The 21,925-nt window shown below is 35.3% G+C and overlaps 1 protein-coding gene across 2 annotated transcripts in view; it reads left to right on the top strand.

The window, feature by feature from the left end:
* Positions 1–20,477, top strand: part of LOC133571937 (putative deoxyribonuclease TATDN3) — a 93,336-nt gene extending 72,859 nt beyond the window's left edge. For both annotated transcript variants that reach the window (XM_061924482.2, XM_061924480.2), the window contains exons 21-23: positions 336–401; positions 20,007–20,093; positions 20,157–20,477. In XM_061924482.2, coding sequence (XP_061780466.1) covers positions 336–401; positions 20,007–20,093; positions 20,157–20,444 — 441 coding nt within the window. In that variant the 3' untranslated portion in view covers positions 20,445–20,477. The remainder of the gene's footprint in view (positions 1–335; positions 402–20,006; positions 20,094–20,156) is intronic.
* Positions 20,478–21,925: the final 1,448 nt, after the last annotated feature.

Below are 21,925 nucleotides of genomic sequence, written 5' to 3'. Positions count from 1 at the left end.
ACACACACACACAGGATGTAGTTTGACTACACACACTCACACAGGATGTAGTTTGACTACACACACTCTCTCACACACACACACACACACACAGGATGTAGTTTGACTACACACACTCTCTCACACACACACACACACACACAGGATGTAGTTTGACTACACACACTCACACAGGATGTAGTTTGACTACACACACACAGGATGTAGTTTGACTACACACACACACACACACACACACACACACACACACACACAGAGGATGTAGTTTGACTACACACACACACACACAGAGGATGTAGTTTGACTACACACAGGTGTTGTGTGTGTGTGTGCAGGTGTCGCTGTTGGACTTTGGTGCGACGCGAGCGTTTGAGAGAAGTTTCACAGACATGTACATCCAGGTGAGAAGACTCTTCTTGCAATCACTTGTTTTGGCCAGCAGGGGTCGTAGTTCACTCATATTAATATTAGTATTATTATTATTCACTCATTATTATTAATATTATTATTATTATTACAGATTCAACCTCAACTATTTCAATTGTGGGAAATGTTGAAAAGCCTCCAAACATCACATTCATAATTTAACACTTTTTAATGACCTTAAACATCTTATGGTAAATGTCTTATAGCACTATTCACACACTGATGCCATGCAAGGGTTAACCAGCAGCCATCAGGAGCAAGGGTGAAGTGTCTTGCTCAAGGACACAGGTTGGTAGAAGTCGGGGATCGAACCAGGAACCCCCACTTAGCTGGCACAGCCACTCTCCCAAACGCGCCACGTCGTCCCCATCTTGAAGTGTAATTTCACCCAAAAGTGGGTCAGCGAGTTTGTCTTTTTGTTCTTGCCAACTGCATGAAACATCTTTTATTGTGTGGAAACATTCACACATATATATGCTTTTATACTGAAATACTTCTATTTATTCTTCTTCTCCAAATATTGTGTGGAAACATTCACACATATATATGCTTTTATACTGAAATTATTCTATTTATTCTTCTTCTCCAGATATTGTGTGGAAACATTCACACATATATATGCTTTTATACTGAAATTATTCTATTTATTCTTCTTCTCCAAATATTGTGTGGAAACATTCACACTTATATATGCTTTTACACTGAAATTATTCTATTTATTCTTCTTCTCCAGATATTGTGTGGAAACATTCACACATATATATGCTTTTATACTGAAATTCTTCTATTTATTCTTCTTCTCCAAATATTGTGTGGAAACATTCACACTTATATATGCTTTTACACTGAAATTATTCTATTTATTCTTCTTCTCCAGATATTGTGTGGAAACATTCACACATATATATGCTTTTATACTGAAATTCTTCTATTTATTCTTCTTCTCCAAATATTGTGTGGAAACATTCACACTTATATATGCTTTTATACTGAAATTATTCTATTTATTCTTCTTCTCCAAATATTGTGTGGAAACATTCACACTTATATATGCTTTTACACTGAAATTATTCTATTTATTCTTCTTCTCCAGATATTGTGTGGAAACATTCACACATATATATGCTTTTATACTGAAATTCTTCTATTTATTCTTCTTCTCCAGATATTGTGTGGAAACATTCACACATATATATGCTTTTATACTGAAATTATTCTATTTATTCTTCTTCTCCAAATATTGTGTGGAAACATTCACACTTATATATGCTTTTACACTGAAATTATTCTATTTATTCTTCTTCTCCAGATATTGTGTGGAAACATTCACACATATATATGCTTTTATACTGAAATTCTTCTATTTATTCTTCTTCTCCAAATATTGTGTGGAAACATTCACACTTATATATGCTTTTACACTGAAATTATTCTATTTATTCTTCTTCTCCAGATATTGTGTGGAAACATTCACACATATATATGCTTTTATACTGAAATTCTTCTATTTATTCTTCTTCTCCAAATATTGTGTGGAAACATTCACACTTATATATGCTTTTATACTGAAATTATTCTATTTATTCTTCTTCTCCAAATATTGTGTGGAAACATTCACACTTATATATGCTTTTACACTGAAATTATTCTATTTATTCTTCTTCTCCAGATATTGTGTGGAAACATTCACACATATATATGCTTTTATACTGAAATTCTTCTATTTATTCTTCTTCTCCAGATATTGTGTGGAAACATTCACACATATATATGCTTTTATACTGAAATTATTCTATTTATTCTTCTTCTCCAAATATTGTGTGGAAACATTCACACTTATATATGCTTTTACACTGAAATTATTCTATTTATTCTTCTTCTCCAGATATTGTGTGGAAACATTCACACATATATATGCTTTTATACTGAAATTCTTCTATTTATTCTTCTTCTCCAAATATTGTGTGGAAACATTCACACTTATATATGCTTTTACACTGAAATTATTCTATTTATTCTTCTTCTCCAGATATTGTGTGGAAACATTCACACATATATATGCTTTTATACTGAAATTCTTCTATTTATTCTTCTTCTCCAAATATTGTGTGGAAACATTCACACTTATATATGCTTTTATACTGAAATTATTCTATTTATTCTTCTTCTCCAAATATTGTGTGGAAACATTCACACTTATATATGCTTTTACACTGAAATTATTCTATTTATTCTTCTTCTCCAGATATTGTGTGGAAACATTCACACATATATATGCTTTTATACTGAAATTCTTCTATTTATTCTTCTTCTCCAAATATTGTGTGGAAACATTCACACTTATATATGCTTTTATACTGAAATTATTCTATTTATTCTTCTTCTCCAGATATTGTGTGGAAACATTCACACATATATATGCTTTTATACTGAAATTATTCTATTTATTCTTCTTCTCCAAATATTGTGTGGAAACATTCACACATATATATGCTTTTACACTGAAATTATTCTATTTATTCTTCTCCAGATATCGTGTGGAAGCATTCACACATATATATGCTTTTATACTGAAATTCTTCTATTTATTCTTCTTCTCCAGATATTGTGTGGAAACATTCACACATATATATGCTTTTATACTGAAATTCTTCTATTCATTCTTCTCCAAATATTGTATGGAAACATTCACATACACATATATATGCTTTTATACTGAAATTCTTCTATTTATTCTTCTTCTCCAGATATCGTGTGGAAACATTCACACATATGCTTTTATACTGAAATTCTTCTTCTCCAGATATCATGTGGAAACATTCACACATATATATGCTTTTATACTGAAATTCTTCTATTTATTCTTCTCCAGATATTGTGTGGAAACATTCACACATATATATGCTTTTATACTGAAATTCTTCTATTTATTCTTCTTCTCCAGATATCGTGTGGAAACATTCACACATATATGCTTTTATACTGAAATTCTTCTATTTATTCTTCCTCTCCAAATATTGTGTGGAAACATTCACACACATATATATGCTTTTATACTGAAATTCTTCTATTTATTCTTCTTCTCCAGATATTGTGTGAAAACATTCACATATATATGCTTTTATACTGAAATTCTTATATTTATTCTTCTCCAGATATCGTGTGGAAACATTCACACATATATATGCTTTTATACTGAAATTCTTCTATTCTTCTTCTCCAATATTGTGTGGAAACATTCACACATATATATGCTTTTATACTGAAATTCTTATATTTATTCTTCTTCTCCAGATATCATGTGGAAACATTCACACATATATATGCTTTTAAACTGAAAATCTTCTATTTATTCTTCTTCTCCAGATATCGTGTGGAAACATTCACACATATATATGCTTTTATACTGAAATTCTTCTATTAATTCTTCTTCTCCAAATATTGTGTGGAAACATTCACACATATATATGCTTTTATACTGAAATTCTTCTATTTATTCTTCTTCTCCAAATATTGTGTGGAATATTAACACATATATATGCTTTTATACTGAAATTCTTCTATTTATTCTTCTTCTCCAGATATCTTGTGGAAACATTCACACATATAAATGCTTTTATACTGAAATTCTTCTCTTTATTCTTCTCCTCCAGATATCGTGTGGAAACATTCACACACATATGCTTTTATACTGAAATTCTTCTTCTCCAGATATTGTGTGGAAACATTCACACATATATGCTTTTATACTGAAATTCTTCTATTTATTCTTCTTCTCCAGATATTGTGTGGAAACATTCACACATATATATGCTTTTATACTGAAATTCTTCTATTTATTCTTCTTCTCCAAATATTGTGTGGAAACATTCACACACATGCTTTTATACTGAAATTCTTCTATTTATTCTTCTTCTCCAGATATCATGTGGAAACATTCACACATATATATGCTTTTATACTGAAATTCTTCTATTTCCCTTGACAAATTCCCAGAATTCCGGGTTTTCCAGGACATTTTTCCCTTTCAAAATAAATTGTCCATTTTTCAAGCTATTCCACCTTCAACACATTCCACTCATCCTGGACATGCAAACTATCATTTTTTTCAAGTTAAAAAAAAATCCCGAAATCCCGTTTTTCCAAACCTTATTTTCACCCTTTTCTTCTGTCGACTACTCCTCCCACATTTTTCAACTCCCTTCAAGTGTTCCACCATCAAAACGTTCCTTTTAGTCAGGACAAAAAACAAAGTTGTTTTTGGAACTGGAATTTTTTTTTTGTTTTCCCGGAATTCCTTAATAGCATTTCTCAATTAAATTGTTACTACTTCAACATTTTTTGACCGATTTTAAAAATTCCAACACCGACTCATTCAGAACATTCAAATTTTTTAGCATTTTCAAAATAATTCCCTTTTCCAGGAAGTTCCCATTGAAAAGAATGGAAAATGTTTCAAAATTCCTCATTTCCCACATTTTTTGTATGTGATTCAAACGGTTCCAACTTCAAAATATTCAGCCTGTTCAGGAATTGTGTGCTCTACTTCAACTATTATACTAACATTACCAGATTTCCTACAATTTCCAGTTTTCACAATTCCCACATTCTTCAACACCTTCAATTCATCCTGGAAAGTCAAATCACCATTTTTCCAGGAATTCCTGTTTTTTTCCTAACCTTATTTCCATCCTTTTTTAGATGACTGATTTTTCAAGCATTCCCCCGTCAAAACATTCCTCTTAGTCAGGACAAAAATCTAAGTTGTTTTTTGAACTGGAAATATTCCCAAAATTCCAGGAATTCCATAACACCATTTCTGAATGAAATTGTCACATTTTTCGATCGATTTGAAAAATTCCAACACCAGAACATTCACATTTTTTAGCATTTTCAAAATAATTCCCTCTTTTCCCGAAATTCTCAAATTTCCATGAAATTCCCATTGAAAAGAATGGAACATTTTTCAAAGTTCCTCAATTTCCACATTTTTTATCTGATTCAAACTGTTCCAACTTCAGGAATTGTGTGCTCTACTTCAACTATTATACTAAAAATGACCAGATTCCCTAGAATTTCCCATTTTTAGGGGCATTTTTCACAATTCCCACATTCTTCAACACCTTCAATTCATCCTGGAAAGTCAAACAACCATTTTTCCAGGAATTCCTGTTTTTTCCTAACCTTATTTCCATCCTTTTTTAGTGCGATGACTGATTTTTCAAGCGTTCCCCCGTCAAAACATTCCTCTTAGTCAGGACAAAAATCTAAGTTGTTTTTTGAACTGGAAATATTCCCAAAATTCCAGGAATTCCATAACACCATTTCTGAATGAAATTGTCACATTTTTCGATCGATTTGAAAAATTCCAACACCAGAACATTCACATTTTTTAGCATTTTCAAAATAATTCCCTCTTTTCCCAAAATTCTCAAATTTCCATGAAATTCCCATTGAAAAGAATGGAACATTTTTCAAGGTTCCTCAATTCAGCCTGTTCAGGAAGTGTGTTATCCCTTTCAACAATTATAATAAACATTTCTTACAATTTCCAGTCTTTAGGGGGCATCTATTTTTTACAATTCCCTCATCCTGGAAAGTCAAACAACCATTTTTCCAGGAATCCCTGTTTTTTTCCTAACCTTATTTCCAACCTTTTTTAGTGCGATGACTCTTTTCACATTTTTCAAGCGTTCCACCGTCAAAACATTCCTCTTAGTCAGGACAAAAAAAAACAAGTTGGTTTAAGAACTTATAATTCCCAGTTTTCCTGGAATTCCATAATTCCATTTTTAAATGAAAAAACTGTTACTACTTCAACATTTCTTGACCAATCTAAACAATTCCAACACCCACTCATTCATGCTCCTAATCATTTTCTAAAAAATCCCACTTTTCCCAAATTTCCAGGAAGCTCCCATTGAAAAGAATGGAATATTTTTCAAAGTTCCTCAATTTCCACATTTTTTTATCTGATTCAAACTGTTCCAACTTCAGGAATTGTGTGCTCTACTTCAACTATTATACTAAAAATGACCAGATTCCCTAGAATTTCCCATTTTTAGGGGCTTTTTTCACAATTCCCACATTCTTCAACACCTTCAATTCATCCTGGAAAGTCAAACAACCATTTTTCCAGGAATTCCTGTTTTTTTCCTAACCTTATTTCCATCCTTTTTTAGTGCGATGACTGATTTTTCAAACATTCCTCTTAGTCAGGACAGAAAACAAAGTTGTTTTTTAAACTGGAAAAATTCCCAGTTTTCCCAAAATTCCCGGAATGCCTTAATACCATTTCTCAAACTGTTACTACTTCAACATTTTTTCGACCAATTTGAAAAATTCCAGCACCGACCAGGACATTCATGCTATTAATTTTCCCCAAAAAAATCCAGATTTACTCAAAATTCCCAAATTTCCAGGAAGTTCCCATTTTTCCAAGTTGCACAATTCCCACATTTTTCAAGCTATTCAAAGCATTCCAACATCAACACATTCCACTCATCCTGGACATTCAAACTAACACTTTCCCAAGTTCCGAAACAAATTCCGATTTTCCTGGAAATTCCAACTCTTCGACATTCAAACCATTCTTACATTCATACTACATTCTTGGTAAAGGAACTAGAAAAATTCCTGAATTTTTTGAAATTCCAGGAATTTCTCTATCAAAAACTGTTACTAATTCAACATTTCTTGACCGATTTAAACAATTCCAACAACAATCAATTCAGCTCATTCAGGACATTCATTCTATTAATCGTTTTCCAAAAAATTCCGATTTACTCAAAATTCCCAAATTTCCAGGAAGTTCCCATTGAAATGAATGGCACATTTTTCCAAGTTGCACAATTCCCACATTTTTCGACCTATTCAAAGCATTCCAACATCAACACATTCCACTCATCCTGGACATTCAAACTAACAAACCTAATTCTGTTTTTCCTGGAAATTACAACTCTTTGACATTCAAACCATTCCAACATTCAAACTATTCTTACATTCATACTACATTCTTGGTAAAGGAACTAGAACAATTCCTGATTTTCTCGAAATTCCAGGAATTTCTCTATCAAAAACTGTTACTAATTCAACATTTCTTGACCAATCTAAACAATTCCAACACCAACCAATTCACTCATTCATGCTCCGAATCATTTTCTAAAAAATCCCACTTTTCCCAAATTTCCAGGAAGCTCCCATTGAAAAGAATGGAATATTTTTCAAAGTTCCTCAATTTCCACATTTTTTTTATCTGATTCAAACTGTTCCAACTTCAGGAATTGTGTGCTCTACTTCAACTATTATACTAAAAATGACCAGATTCCCTAGAATTTCCCATTTTTAGGGGCATTTTTCACAATTCCCACATTCTTCAACACCTTCAATTCATCCTGGAAAGTCAAACAACCATTTTTCCAGGAATTCCTGTTTTTTCCTAACCTTATTTCCATCCTTTTTTAGTGCGATGACTGATTTTTCAAGCGTTCCCCCGTCAAAACATTCCTCTTAGTCAGGACAGAAAACAAAGTTGTTTTTTTGAACTGGAAAAATTCCCAGTTTTCCCAAAATTCCCGGAATGCCTTAATACCATTTCTCAAACTGTTACTACTTCAACATTTTTCGACCAATTTGAAAAATTCCAGCACCGACCAATTCAGCTCATTCATGCTATTAATCATTTTCCCAAAAAAAAATCCAAATTTACTCAAAATTCCCAAATTTCCAGGAAGTTCCCATTGAAATGAATGGCACATTTTTCCAAGTTGCACAATTCCCACATTTTTCAAGCTATTCAAAGCATTCCAACATCAACACATTCCACTCATCCTGGACATTCCAACTAACAAACCTAATTCTGTTTTTCCTGGAAATTACAACTCTTTGACATTCAAACCATTCCAACATTCAAACTATTCTTACATTCATACTACATTCTTGGTAAAGGAACTAGAACAATTCCTGATTTTCTCGAAATTCCAGGAATTTCTCTATCAAAAACTGTTACTAATTCAACATTTCTTGACCAATCTAAACAATTCCAACACCAACCAATTCACTCATTCATGCTCCGAATCATTTTCTAAAAAATCCCACTTTTCCCAAATTTCCAGGAAGCTCCCATTGAAAAGAATGGAATATTTTTCAAAGTTCCTCAATTTCCACATTTTTTTTATCTGATTCAAACTGTTCCAACTTCAGGAATTGTGTGCTCTACTTCAACTATTATACTAAAAATGACCAGATTCCCTAGAATTTCCCATTTTTAGGGGCATTTTTCACAATTCCCACATTCTTCAACACCTTCAATTCATCCTGGAAAGTCAAACAACCATTTTTCCAGGAATTCCTGTTTTTTCCTAACCTTATTTCCATCCTTTTTTAGTGCGATGACTGATTTTTCAAGCGTTCCCCCGTCAAAACATTCCTCTTAGTCAGGACAGAAAACAAAGTTGTTTTTTTGAACTGGAAAAATTCCCAGTTTTCCCAAAATTCCCGGAATGCCTTAATACCATTTCTCAAACTGTTACTACTTCAACATTTTTCGACCAATTTGAAAAATTCCAGCACCGACCAATTCAGCTCATTCATGCTATTAATCATTTTCCCAAAAAAATCCAAATTTACTCAAAATTCCCAAATTTCCAGGAAGTTCCCATTGAAATGAATGGCACATTTTTCCAAGTTGCACAATTCCCACATTTTTCGACCTATTCAAAGCATTCCAACATCAACACATTCCACTCATCCTGGACATTCCAACTAACAAACCTAATTCTGTTTTTCCTGGAAATGTACAACTCTTTGACATTCAAACCATTCCAACATTCAAACTATTCTTACATTCATACTACATTCTTGGTTAAGGAACTAGAACAATTCCTGATTTTCTCGAAATTCCAGGAATTTCTCTATCAAAAACAGTTACTAATTCAACATTTCTTGACCGATTTAAACAATTCCAACAACAATCAATTCAGCTCATTCAGGACATTCATTCTATTAATCGTTTTCCCAAAAAAATCCCGATTTACTCAAAATTCCCAAATTTCCAGGAAGTTCCCATTGAAATGAATGGCACATTTTTCCAAGTTGCACAATTCCCACATTTTTCGACCTATTCAAACCATTCCAACATCAACACATTCCACTCATCCTGGACATTCAAACTAACAAACCTAATTCTGTTTTTCCTGGAAATTACAACTCTTTGACATTCAAACCAATCCAACATTCAAACTATTCTTACATTCATACTACATTCTTGGTAAAGGAACTAGAACAATTCCTGATTTTCTCGAAATTCCAGGAATTTCTCTATCAAAATTATGTTACTAATTCAACATTTCTTGACCAATCTAAACAATTCCAACACCAACCAATTCACTCATTCATGCTCCGAATCATTTTCTAAAAAAATCCCACTTTTCCCAAATTTCCAGGAAGCTCCCATTGAAAAGAATGGAATATTTTTCAAAGTTCCTCAATTTCCACATTTTTTATCTGATTCAAACTGTTCCAACTTCAGGAATTGTGTGCTCTACTTCAACTATTATACTAAAAATGACCAGATTCCCTAGAATTTCCCATTTTTAGGGGCATTTTTCACAATTCCCACATTCTTCAACACCTTCAATTCATCCTGGAAAGTCAAACAACCATTTTTTCCAGGAATTCCTGTTTTTTCCTAACCTTATTTCCATCCTTTTTTAGTGCGATGACTGATTTTTCAAGCGTTCCCCCGTCAAAACATTCCTCTTAGTCAGGACAGAAAACAAAGTTGTTTTTTGAACTGGAAAAATTCCCAGTTTTCCCAAAATTCCCGGAATGCCTTAATACCATTTCTCAAACTGTTACTACTTCAACATTTTTCGACCAATTTGAAAAATTCCAGCACCGACCAGGACATTCATGCTATTAATCATTGTCCCAAAAAAATCCTGATTTACTCAAATTTCCAGGAAGTTCCCATTGAAATGAATGGCACATTTTTCCAAGTTGCACAATTCCCACATTTTTCAAGCTATTCAAAGCATTCCAACATCAACACATTCCACTCATCCTGGACATTCCAACTAACACTTTCCCAAGTTCCAAACCAAATTCCGATTTTCCTGGAAATTCCAACTCTTCGACATTCAAACCATTCCAACATTCAAACTATTCTAACATTCATACTACATTCTTGGTAAAGGAACTAGAAAAATTCCTGATTTTCTCAAAATTCCAGGAATTTCTCTATCAAAAACTGTTACTAATTCAACATTTCTTGACCGATTTAAACAATTCCAACACCAACCAATTCAGCTCATTCAGGACATTCATGCTATTAATCGTTTTCCAAAAAAATCCTGATTTACTCAAAATTCCCAAATTTCCAGGAAGTTCCCATTGAAATGAATGGCACATTTTTCCAAGTTGCACAATTCCCACATTTTTCAAGCTATTCAAAGCATTCCAACATCAACACATTCCACTCATCCTGGACATTCAAACTAACACTTTCCCAAGTTCCAAACCAAATTCCGATTTTCCTGGAAATTCCAACTCTTCGACATTCAAACCATTCCAACATTCAAACTATTCTTACATTCATACTACATTCTTGGTAAAGGAACTAGAACAATTTCTGGTTTTCCCGAAATTCCAGGAATTTCTCTATCAAAAACTGTTACTAATTCAACATTTCTTGACCGATTTGAACAATTCCAACAACAATCAATTCAGCTCATTCAGGACATTCATTCTATTAATCAATTTCCAAAAAAATCCTGATTTACTCAAAATTCCCAAATTTCCAGTAAGTTCCCATTGAAATGAATGGGACATTTTTCCAAGTTGCACAATTCCCACATTTTTCGACCTATTCAAAGCATTCCAACATCAACACATTCCACTCATCCTGGACATTCAAACTAACAAACCTAATTATGTTTTTCCTGGAAATGTACAACTCTTTGACATTCAAACCATTCCAACATTCAAACTATTCTTACATTCATACTACATTCTTGGTTAAGGAACTAGAACAATTCCTGATTTTCTCGAAATTCCAGGAATTTCTCTATCAAAAACTGTTACTAATTCAACATTTCTTGACCAATCTAAACAATTCCAACACCAACCAATTCACTCATTCATGCTCCGAATCATTTTCTAAAAAATCCCACTTTTCCCAAATTTCCAGGAAGCTCCCATTGAAAAGAATGGAATATTTTTCAAAGTTCCTCAATTTCCACATTTTTTATCGGATTCAAACTGTTCCAACTTCAGGAATTGTGTGCTCTACTTCAACTATTATACTAAAAATGACCAGATTCCCTAGAATTTCCCATTTTTAGGGGCATTTTTCACAATTCCCACATTCTTCAACACATCCTGGAAAGTCAAACAACCATTTTTCCAGGAATTCCAGTTTTTTCCTAACCTTATTTCCATCCTTTTTTAGTGCGATGACTGATTTTTCAAGCGTTCCCCCTTCAAAACATTCCTCTTAGTCAGGACAGAAAACAAAGTTGTTTTTTGAACTGGAAAAATTCCCAGTTTTCCCAAAATTCCCGGAATGCCTTAATACCATTTCTCAAACTGTTACTACTTCAACATTTTTCGACCAATTTGAAAAATTCCAGCACCGACCAGGACATTCATGCTATTAATCATTTCCCCCCCCAAAAAATCCAGATTTACTCAAAATTTCCAGGAAGTTCCCATTGAAATGAATGGCACATTTTTCCAAGTTGCACAATTCCCACATTTTTCAACCTATTCAAACCATTCCAACATCAACACATTCCACTCATCCTGGACATTCAAACTAACACTTTCCCAAGTTCCAAACCAAATTCCGATTTTCCTGGAAATTCCAACTCTTCGACATTCAAACCATTCCAACATTCAAACTATTCTTACATTCATACTACATTCTTGGTAAAGGAACTAGAACAATTCCTGATTTTCTCGAAGTTCCAGGAATTTCTCTATCAAAAACTGTTACTAATTCAACATTTCTTGACCAATTTAAACAATTCCAACACCAACCAATTCACTCATTCAGGACATTCATGCTATTAATCGTTTTCCAAAAAAAACCCGATTTACTCAAAATTCCCAAATTTCCAGGAAGTTCCCATTGAAATGAATGGGACATTTTTCCAAGTTGCACAATTCCCACATTTTTCGACCTATTCAAAGCATTCCAACATCAACACATTCCACTCATCCTGGACATTCAAACTAACAAACCTAATTCTGTTTTTCCTGGAAATTACAACTCTTTGACGTTCAAACCACCTTTCCCAAGTTCCAAACCAAATTCCAGTTTTCCTGGAAATTCAAACCATTCCAACATTCAAACTATTCTTACATTCATACTACATTCTTGGTAAAGGAACTAGGAAAATTCCTGATTTTCTCGAAATTCCAGGAATTTCTCTATCAAAAACTGTTACTAATTCAACATTTCTTGCCCGATTTAAACAATTCCAACAACAATCAATTCAGCTCATTCAGGACATTCATTCTATTAATCGTTTTCCAAAAAAAAACCCGATTTACTCAAAATTCCCAAATTTCCAGGAAGTTCCCATTGAAATGAATGGCACATTTTTCCAAGTTGCACAATTCCCACATTTTTCAACCTATTCAAAGCATTCCAACATCAACACATTCCACTCATCCTGGACATTCAAACTAACAAACCTAATTCTGTTTTTCCTGGAAATTTACAACTCTATGACATTCAAACCATTCCAACATTCAAACTATTCTTACATTCTTGGTAAAGGAACTAGAACAATTCCTGATTTTCTCGAAATTCCAGGAATTTCTCTATCAAAAACTGTTACTAATTCAACATTTCTTGACCGATTTGAACAATTCCAACACCAACCAATTCACTCATTCATGCTCCGAATCATTTTCTAAAAAATCCCACTTTTCCCAAATTTCCAGGAAGCTCCCATTGAAAAGAATGGAATATTTTTCAAAGTTCCTCAATTTCCACATTTTTTATCTGATTCAAACTGTTCCAACTTCAGGAATTGTGTGCTCTACTTCAACTATTATACTAAAAATGACCAGATTCCCTAGAATTTCTCATTTTTAGGGGCATTTTTCACAATTCCCACATTCTTCAACACCTTCAATTCATCCTGGAAAGTCAAACAACCATTTTTTCCAGGAATTCCTGTTTTTTCCTAACCTTATTTCCATCCTTTTTTAGTGCGATGACTGATTTTTCAAGCGTTCCCCCGTCAAAACATTCCTCTTAGTCAGGACAGAAAACAAAGTTGTTTTTTGAACTGGAAAAATTCCCAGTTTTCCCAAAATTCCCGGAATGCCTTAATACCATTTCTCAAACTGTTACTACTTCAACATTTTTCGACCAATTTGAAAAATTCCAGCACCGACCAGGACATTCATGCTATTAATCATTGTCCCAAAAAAAAATCCAGATTTACTCAAAATTCCCAAATTTCCAGGAAGTTCCCATTGAAATGAATGGCACATTTTTCCAAGTTGCACAATTCCCACATTTTTCGACCTATTCAAAGCATTCCAACATCAACACATTCCACTCATCCTGGACATTCAAACTAACACTTTCCCAAGTTCCAAACCAAATTCCGGTTTTCCTGGAAATTCAAACTCTTCGACATTCAAACCATTCCAACATTCAAACTATTCTTACATTCATACTACATTCTTGGTAAAGGAACTAGAAAAATTCCTGATTTTCTCAAAATTCCAGGAATTTCTCTATCAAAAACTGTTACTAATTCAACATTTCTTGACCGATTTGAACAATTCCAACAACAATCAATTCAGCTCATTCAGGACATTCATTCTATTAATCGTTTTCCCAAAAAAAATCCCGATTTACTCAAAATTCCCAAATTTCCAGGAAGTTCCCATTGAAATGAATGGGACATTTTTCCAAGTTGCACAATTCCCACATTTTTCAAGCTATTCAAAGCATTCCAACATCAACACATTCCACTCATCCTGGACATTCCAACTAACAAAACTAATTTTGTTTTTCCTGGAAATTACAACTCTTTGACGTTCAAACCACCTTTCCCAAGTTCCAAACCAAATTCCAGTTTTCCTGGAAATTCAAACCATTCCAACATTCAAACTATTCTTATATTCATACTACATTCTTGGTAAAGGAACTAGAACAATTCCTGATTTTCTCGAAATTCCAGGAATTTCTCTATCAAAAACTGTTACTAATTCAACATTTCTTGACCGATTTAAACAATTCCAACAACAACCAATTCACTCATTCAGGACATTCATTCTATTAATCGTTTTCCAAAAAATCCCGATTTACTCAAAATTCCCAAATTTCCAGGAAGTTCCCATTGAAATGAATGGCACATTATTCCAAGTTGCACAATTCCCACATTTTTCGACCTATTCAAAGCATTCCAACATCAACACATTCCACTCATCCTGGACATTCAAACTAACACTTTCCCAAGTTCCAAACCAAATTCCGGTTTTCCTGGAAATTCAAACTCTTTGACATTCAAAGCATTCCAACATCAACACATTCCACTCATCCTGGACATTCCAACTAACAAACCTAATTCTGTTTTTCCTGGAAATTTACAACTCTTTGACATTCAAACCATTCCAACATTCAAACTATTCTTACATTCATACTACATTCTTGGTAAAGGAACTAGAACAATTCCTGATTTTCTCGAAGTTCCAGGAATTTCTCTATCAAAAACTGTTACTAATTCAACATTTCTTGACCAATTTAAACAATTCCAACACCAACCAATTCACTCATTCAGGACATTCATGCTATTAATCGTTTTCCAAAAAAAACCCGATTTACTCAAAATTCCCAAATTTCCAGGAAGTTCCCATTGAAATGAATGGGACATTTTTCCAAGTTGCACAATTCCCACATTTTTCGACCTATTCAAAGCATTCCAACATCAACACATTCCACTCATCCTGGACATTCAAACTAACAACCCTAATTCTGTTTTTCCTGGAAATTTACAACTCTATGACATTCAAACCATTCCAACATTCAAACTATTCTTACATTCTTGGTAAAGGAACTAGAACAATTCCTGATTTTCTCGAAATTCCAGGAATTTCTCTATCAAAAACTGTTACTAATTCAACATTTCTTGACCGATTTGAACAATTCCAACACCAACCAATTCACTCATTCATGCTCCGAATCATTTTCTAAAAAATCCCACTTTTCCCAAATTTCCAGGAAGCTCCCATTGAAAAGAATGGAATATTTTTCAAAGTTCCTCAATTTCCACATTTTTTATCTGATTCAAACTGTTCCAACTTCAGGAATTGTGTGCTCTACTTCAACTATTATACTAAAAATCACCAGATTCCCTAGAATTTCTCATTTTTAGGGGCATTTTTCACAATTCCCACATTCTTCAACACCTTCAATTCATCCTGGAAAGTCAAACAACCATTTTTTCCAGGAATTCCTGTTTTTTCCTAACCTTATTTCCATCCTTTTTTAGTGCGATGACTGATTTTTCAAGCGTTCCCCCGTCAAAACATTCCTCTTAGTCAGGACAGAAAACAAAGTTGTTTTTTGAACTGGAAAAATTCCCAGTTTTCCCAAAATTCCCGGAATGCCTTAATACCATTTCTCAAACTGTTACTACTTCAACATTTTTCGACCAATTTGAAAAATTCCAGCACCGACCAGGACATTCATGCTATTAATCATTTTCCCAAAAAAATCCTGATTTACTCAAAATTCCCAAATTTCCAGGAAATTCCCATTTTTCCAAGTTGCACAATTCCCACATTTTTCAAGCTATTCAAACCATTCCAACATCAACACATTCCACTCATCCTGGACATTCAAACTAACAAACCTAATTCTGTTTTTCCTGGAAATTACAACTCTTTGACATTCAAACCATTCCAACATTCAAACTATTCTTACATTCATACTACATTCTTGGTTAAGGAACTAGAACAATTCCTGATTTTCTCGAAATTCCAGGAATTTCTCTATCAAAAACTGTTACTAATTCAACATTTCTTGACCAATCTAAACAATTCCAACACCAACCAATTCACTCATTCATGCTCCGAATCATTTTCTAAAAAATCCCACTTTTCCCAAATTTCCAGGAAGCTCCCATTGAAAAGAATGGAATATTTTTCAAAGTTCCTCAGTTTCCACATTTTTTATCTGATTCAAACTGTTCCAACTTCAGGAATTGTGTGCTCTACTTCAACTATTATACTAAAAATGACCAGATTCCCTAGAATTTCCCATTTTTAGGGGCATTTTTCACAATTCCCACATTCTTCAACACCTTCAATTCATCCTGGAAAGTCAAACAACCATTTTTCCAGGAATTCCAGTTTTTTCCTAACCTTATTTCCATCCTTTTTTAGTGCGATGACTGATTTTTCAAGCGTTCCCCCGTCAAAACATTCCTCTTAGTCAGGACAGAAAACAAAGTTGTTTTTTGAACTGGAAAAATTCCCAGTTTTCCCAAAATTCCCAGAATGCCTTAATACCATTTCTCAAACTGTTACTACTTCAACATTTTCGACCAATTTGAAAAATTCCAGCACCAACCAATTCAGCTCATTCATGCTATTAATCATTTTCCCAAAAAAATCCAAATTTACTCAAAATTCCCAAATTTCCAGGAAGTTCCCATTGAAATGAATGGGACATTTTTCCAAGTTGCACAATTCCCACATTTTTCAAGCTATTCAAAGCATTCCAACATCAACACATTCCACTCATCCTGGACATTCACACTAACAAACCTAATTATGTTTTTCCTGGAAATGTACAACTCTTTGACATTCCAACATTCAAACTATTCTTACATTCATACTACATTCTTGGTTAAGGAACTAGAACAATTCCTGATTTTCTCGAAATTCCAGGAATTTCTCTATCAAAAACTGTTACTAATTCAACATTTCTTGACCGATTTAAACAATTCCAACACCAACCAATTCACTCATTCATGCTCCGAATCATTTTCTAAAAAATCCCACTTTTCCCAAATTTCCAGGAAGCTCCCATTGAAAAGAATGGAATATTTTTCAAAGTTCCTCAATTTCCACATTTTTTATCTGATTCAAACTGTTCCAACTTCAGGAATTGTGTGCTCTACTTCAACTATTATACTAAAAATGACCAGATTCCCTAGAATTTCCCATTCTTCAACACCTTCAATTCATCCTGGAAAGTCAAACAACCATTTTTCCAGGAATTCCTGTTTTTTCCTAACCTTATTTCCATCCTTTTTTAGTGCGATGACTGATTTTTCAAGCGTTCCCCCGTCAAAACATTCCTCTTAGTCAGGACAGAAAACAAAGTTGTTTTTTGAACTGGAAAAATTCCCAGTTTTCCCAAAATTCCCGGAATGCCTTAATACCATTTCTCAAACTGTTACTACTTCAACATTTTTCGACCAATTTGAAAAATTCCAGCACCGACCAGGACATTCATGCTATTAATCATTTTCCCCCCAAAAAAATCCAGATTTACTCAAAATTCCCAAATTTCCAGGAAGTTCCCATTTTTCCAAGTTGCACAATTCCCACATTTTTCAACCTATTCAAAGCATTCCAACATCAAAACATTCCACTCATCCTGGACATTCCAACTAACAAACCTAATTCTGTTTTTCCTGGAAATTACAACTCTTTGACATTCAAAACATTCCAACATTCAAACTATTCTTACATTCATACTACATTCTTGGTAAAGGAACTAGAAAAATTCCTGATTTTCTCAAAATTCCAGGAATTTCTCTATCAAAAACTGTTACTAATTCAACATTTCCAACAACAATCAATTCAGCTCATTCAGGACATTCATTCTATTAATCGTTTTCCAAAAAAAAACCGATTTACTCAAAATTCCCAAATTTCCAGGAAGTTCCCATTGAAATGAATGGCACATTTTTCCAAGTTGCACAATTCCCACATTTTTCAAGCTATTCAAACCATTCCAACATCAACACATTCCACTCATCCTGGACATTCAAACTTAACACTTTCCCAAGTTCCAAACCAAATTCTGATTTTCCTGGAAATTCCAACTCTTCGACATTCAAACCATTCCAACATTCAAACTATTCTTACATTCATACTACATTCTTAGTAAAGGAACTAGAACAATTTCTGGTTTTCCCGAAATTCCAGGAATTTCTCTATCAAAAACTGTTACTAATTCAACATTTCTTGACCGATTTAAACAATTCCAACAACAATCAATTCAGCTCATTCAGGACATTCATTCTATTAATCGTTTTCCAAAAAATCCCGATTTACTCAAAATTCCCAAATTTCCAGGAAGTTCCCATTGAAATGAATGGGGCATTTTTCCAGGTTGCACAATTCCCACATTTTTCAACCTATTCAAAGCATTCCAACATCAACACATTCCACTCATCCTGGACATTCCAACTAACACTTTCCCAAATTCTGTTTTTCCTGGAAATTACAACTCTTTGACGTTCAAACCACCTTTCCCAAGTTCCAAACCAAATTCCAGTTTTCCTGGAAATTCAAACCATTCCAACATTCAAACTATTCTTACATTCATACTACATTCTTGGTAAAGGAACTAGAAAAATTCCTGATTTTCTCGAAATTCCAGGAATTTCTCTATCAAAAACTGTTACTAATTCAACATTTCTTGACCAATTTGAAAAATTCCAGCACCGACCAATTCAGCTCATTCAGGACATTCATGCTATTAATCGTTTTCCAAAAAAATCCCGATTTACTCAAAATTTCCAGGAAGTTCCCATTGAAATGAATAGGACATTTTTCCAAGTTGCACAATTCCCACATTTTTCAAGCTATTCAAAGCATTCCAACATCAACACATTCCACTCATCCTGGACATTCCAACTAACACTTTCCCAAATTCTGTTTTTCCTGGAAATTACAACTCTTTGACGTTCAAACCACCTTTCCCAAGTTCCAAACCAAATTCCAGTTTTCCTGGAAATTCAAACCATTCCAACATTCAAACTATTCTTACATTCATACTACATTCTTGGTAAAGGAACTAGAAAAATTCCTGATTTTCTCGAAATTCCAGGAATTTCTCTATCAAAAACTGTTACTAATTCAACATTTCTTGACCAATTTGAAAAATTCCAGCACCGACCAATTCAGCTCATTCAGGACATTCATGCTATTAATCGTTTTCCAAAAAAATCCCGATTTACTCAAAATTTCCAGGAAGTTCCCATTGAAATGAATAGGACATTTTTCCAAGTTGCACAATTCCCACATTTTTCAAGCTATTCAAAGCATTCCAACATCAACACATTCCACTCATCCTGGACATTCAAACTAACACTTTCCCAAGTTCCAGACCAAATTCCAGTTTTCCTGGAAATTCCAACATTGAAACTATTCTTCCATTCATACTACATTCTGTCAGCATTGACACACAATTCCTTGAGGAATGGCCTCATTTGGTTGTATTTGATGTTTTTAATGTCCTTGATTTGGGCAGAAGTCATGTGGTGAATGCTCTGACCTTGTTGAGAACAATAGTTTGCATTGTTGGCGTGAAGGTGATCCATGCGGCAGCCCGGCAGGACCGAGAAGGCGTCCTTCAGAGATCAAGAGACATGAAGTTCCTCACTGGCTTGGAGTCTAAGGTAAGAAGAGAAAGCAAAAAGGCGATCAGACACTTCTTAGTGAGGATGAAATGTGGCCTTCAGGCGATGGAGGACGCCCACGTGGACGCCGTCATGATCCTGGGAGAGGCCTTCGCCTCGTCGGAGCCCTTCGACTTCGGCGCTCAGAGCACGACTGAGCGCATCCACCGCCTCATCCCCGTCATGCTGAGGGAGCGCCTGGCACCCCCGCCCGAGGAGACGTACTCCTTACACCGCAAGATGGGAGGCTCCTTCCTCATCTGCTCCAAACTCAAGGCCAGAGTGGCGTGCAAGGACATGTTCCAGCGAGCATACGAGCGCTACTGGCAGGACGCAAGCAAGTCCCACTAAAGACACCTCATTATTATTATTATTATTATTATTATCATCATCATCTCAGACTCTGCACTATTTCACCTGGGAATTATTATTTGTACGACTTTACTGGGCTGCAATAAAAATAACAAAAACTACAGGAAATTTGCATCCATCCATCCATTTTCTACCGCTTATTCCCTTCAGGGTCGCAGGAGCCTATGTCAGCTACAATCGGGCGGAAGGCGGCGTACACCCTGGACAAGTCGCCACCTCATCACAAGGCCAACACAGATAGACAGACAACATTCACACACTAGGGACCATTTAGTGTTGCCAATCAACCTATCCCCAGGTGCATGTCTTTGGAGGTGGGAGGAGCCTATCCCCAGGTGCATGTCTTTGGAGGTGGGAGGAAGCCGGAGTAGAACCCACGCAGTCACGGGGAGAACATGCAAACTCCACACAGAAAGATCCCGAGGCCGGGATTGAACCCAAGACTACTCAGGACCTTCGTATTGTGAGGCAGATGCACTAACCCCTCCTCCACCGTGCTGCCGAAATTTGCATCTAAATTGCTTATTTAAAGTGGCCACATGTGGTGAATACTGGTACTACACCTTAAGTCCTACACCACTCTTTCTGTAGGGGAGAGGGAGGGAGAGAGAGGAGAGAGAGAGAGAAGGGGAGGAGAGAGAGAAGTGGAGAGAGAAAGAGAGAAGTGGAGAGAGAGAGAGAGAGCAAGTGAGAGAGAAGGGGAGAGAGAGAGAAGGGGAGAGAGAGAAGGGGAGGAGAGACAGAGAGAGAAGGGGGAGAGAGAAGGGGAGATAGGAGAGAGAAGTGGAGAGAGAAAGGGAGAGAGAGAGAGAGAAGGTGAGGGGAGAGAGAGAAAGAGAGAAGTGGAGAGAGAGAGAGAGGGGGAGAGAGAGAGAAGGACAGTGAGAGAGAGAGAGAGAAGGGGAGAAAGAGAGAAGGTGAGGGGAGAGAGTGAGAGAAGGGGAGAGAGAGAAGGGGAGATAGGAGAGAGAGAGAGAGGAGAGAGAAGGGGAGAGAGAGAGAGAGAAGGGGAGAAAGAGAGAAGGTGAGGGGGGAGAGAGAGAGAGAAGGGGAGGAGAGACAGAGAGAGAGAGGAGAGAGAAGGGGAAGAGAGAGAGAAGAGAGAAGGGGAGATAGGAGAGAGAAGTGGAAAGAGAAAGGGAGAGAGAGAGAGAGAAAAGGGGAGAGAGAGAAGGTGAGGGAAGAGAAGTGGAGAGAGAGAGAGAGAAGGGGAGAGAGAGAGAGAAGGAGAGAGAGAAAGAGAGAAGTGGAGAGAGAGAGAGCGAGTGAGAGAGAGAAGGGGAGAGAGAGAGAAGGGGAGGAGAGACAGAGAGAGAAGGGGGAGAAAGAAAGGGAGAGAGAGAGAAGGTGAGGGGAGAGAGAGAGAGAAAGGGAGAGAGAAAGAGAGAAGTGGAGAGAGAGAGGGGGAGAGAGAGAGAAGGAGAGCGAGAGAGAGAGAAGGGGAGAAAGAGAGAAGGTGA

This window comes from Nerophis lumbriciformis, linkage group LG29, assembly GCF_033978685.3.
Source record: "Nerophis lumbriciformis linkage group LG29, RoL_Nlum_v2.1, whole genome shotgun sequence".
Lineage (NCBI taxonomy): Eukaryota > Metazoa > Chordata > Actinopteri > Syngnathiformes > Syngnathidae > Nerophis > Nerophis lumbriciformis.
The sequence above is the reverse complement of the archived record's forward strand: the minus strand, read 5'-3'. Positions and strand labels throughout refer to the sequence as shown.